Source organism: Penaeus chinensis, chromosome 32 (assembly GCF_019202785.1).
Source record: "Penaeus chinensis breed Huanghai No. 1 chromosome 32, ASM1920278v2, whole genome shotgun sequence".
Classification (NCBI taxonomy): Eukaryota; Metazoa; Arthropoda; class Malacostraca; order Decapoda; family Penaeidae; genus Penaeus; species Penaeus chinensis.
The window spans coordinates 6,902,580-6,905,079 of NC_061850.1; the positions used below are offsets into that span (position 1 = coordinate 6,902,580).

Consider the following 2,500-nt stretch of genomic DNA (forward strand, 5'->3'; position numbering starts at 1 on the left):
AAATGGACCCAACTCTAAGTATCCAACATCAAACTCTACAGAACACCATAAGGCGGCAAAAAGCTGAACTTGGAAAACTACTGCAAAAAACTACAGTGCATTTTTGTAAACTTACATTAATTTTTAGTCTTTTAACTCAACCCGCGACAGACACTTCGAGGGATGTTTAAACTACGTGGCTAAAAGTTGTCTCGAGACACTGGCTTTACACTAAGCAAATCGCATGTCAAATAAATATGTAATATAAAAAGATCGTTTTATGTCTATTCTCTTTTTTTATCATACGAATCTATACTTGATTTAGAATAATAGCACAAATTTGAGAAAGAGAGAGAGAAAGAGAGATAAATAGATAGATAGATAGATAGATAGAGAGAGAGAGAGAGAGAGAGAGAGAGAGAGAGAGAGAGAGAGAGAGAGAGAGAGAGAGAGAGAGAGAGACGAAGAAAAAGAGAAAGAGAAGATGAAAGAAAAAGAGAAAGAAAGAAATAGAGAAAGAGAAAGAAATGTCAGACAGAGACAAAGGAAGAAAGAAAAAGACTAAGAAACGAATAAAGAAGAACTAGACATACAATTTAAAACACGTTACAGGAATTTCACAAAATGTACAAGTGACTTCATGAGAGAAAGAAAGAGAGAGAAAGAGAAAGAAGGAAAGTAAGAAAGAAAGAGAAAGAAAGAGAAAGACAGAAAGAAAAAAAAGAGAAAGAGTAAGAAACAAAGGAAAGAAAGAGAGAAAGAAAGAAAGAGAAAGAAAGAAAGAGAAAGAAAGAAAGAATGAGAGAAAGAAAGAATGAGAGAAAGAAAGAATGAGAGAAAGAAAGAACGAGAGAAAGAAAGAAACAAATAAAGAAAAAGAGAAAGACAGAAAAACGAAAGAAAGAAAAGACAGACTGAAAGAATAGGAAGATAAAAAATTAAAACACGTAAAGTGCAGGTTTTATGCAGTAGGGGTACAGGTGTAAACGGTGCGATAAAATTTCTGGGTGACTGTCTGGTACACCTGTCTGACGGAGGTGCAACTCTTCCAACCCCAGGCGCCGCAGTGGGTCTGGACGCGCTGGGGCACCACCTTCTTGTAGCTTCGCGTGTAGGCCACCTGTTTGGGCACGTACTTGCACTTCCTGTAATGAAGGAGAGGTTTACTTAGACTTTCTGTAATGAAGGAAAGGTTTACTTAAAGTTCTTGTAATGATGGAAAGGTTTACTTAGATTTCCGGTAAGGAAGGAAAGGTTTACTTAGAGATCCTGTAAGGAAGGAAAGGTTTACTTAGATTTCCTGTAATGAAGGAGAGGTTTACTCAGATTTCCGGTAAGGAAGGAAAGATTTACTTAGATTTCCTGTAATGAAGAAGAGGTTTACTTAGATTTCCGGTAAGGAAGGAAAGGTTTACTTAGATTTCCTGTAATGAAGGAAAGGTTTACTTAAAGTTCTTGTAGAGAAAAGTGGGACTATACTTCCTGTAATGAAAGAAAGGTTTACTTAAAGTTCTTGTAATGATGGAAATGTTTACTTAGATTTCTTGTAATGAAGGAAAGGTTTACTTAAATTTCTTGTAATGAAGGAAAGGTTTACTTAAATTTCTTGTAATGAAGGAAAGGTTTACTTAAATTTCTTGTAATGAAGGAAAAGGTTTACTTAGATTTCTTGTAATGAAGGAAAGGTTTACATAAATTCCTTGTAATGAAGGAAACGTTTACTTAAATTTCTTGTAAAGAAGGAAAGGTTTACTTAAACTTCTTGTAATGAAAGAAAGGTTTACTTAAATTTCCTGTAATGAAGAAAAAAAGGTTTATTTAAATTTCTTGTAATGAAGAAAAAAGTTTACTTAGACTTTACCTACACTCCCTGTAATGAAAGAAAGAGTGTATTGTTTAGATTCATTCGTGGTTGATTTTACGAGACAGAGAGAAAGGTTTCGATTTCATTTTCTGTCATTCTTGGTCGCTTATTCGGGTTTTGAGAAAATAGAAGCGAAACGGAGTCGTGAAAAGGATTCATTTGTGTGTATTTTGATGATGTTTTTTATGAGAATTGATGAATGGGTATGAATATTTCTTCATAAGGAGGAAAGATCAAATTCTAATTCATTTGGGTGAGGATGAAACAAAAGAGAGAAAAATAAAAGAAAATAAAGAAGTAAAGAAAAAAGAAAAAGAAAAAAAAGACAAAAAGAGAGAGAAAGAAAGAGAGAGAAAAAGAAAAGAAATTAACAAAAGAAAAAGAAATTAAGAAAGGAAGAAAGAGAGAGAAAAAAAAAGAACGAAGGAACGAAAGAAAGAAATAAGCAGGAAAGAAAGAGAAAAAGAAAGAAGATTAAAAAAAAAAAAACTCTCTCCTACACCGACCACAGCGCCATCTGTCGAGCTGACGCCAAGTGCAAAAAGATTTATGAAAATGACAACAAAACTCGTAAATGTTTTTTTGCTTTTATTTTTTCTTCATTCTTTCTCATTCTGGGTATTGTTCTCCTGTAAGTATTTTTTTGCTCTAGAGTCA

General features: G+C 33.5%; 1 protein-coding gene across 1 annotated transcript in view; it reads right to left on the reverse strand.

Annotated features, from left to right (window-relative positions):
- Positions 1-824: 824 nt before the first annotated feature.
- LOC125042415 overlaps positions 825-2,500 on the reverse strand; it is a 42,100-nt gene continuing 40,424 nt past the window's right edge. The window contains exon 13 of the mRNA XM_047638047.1: positions 825-1,124. Coding sequence (XP_047494003.1) covers positions 941-1,124 — 184 coding nt within the window. The 3' untranslated portion in view covers positions 825-940. The remainder of the gene's footprint in view (positions 1,125-2,500) is intronic.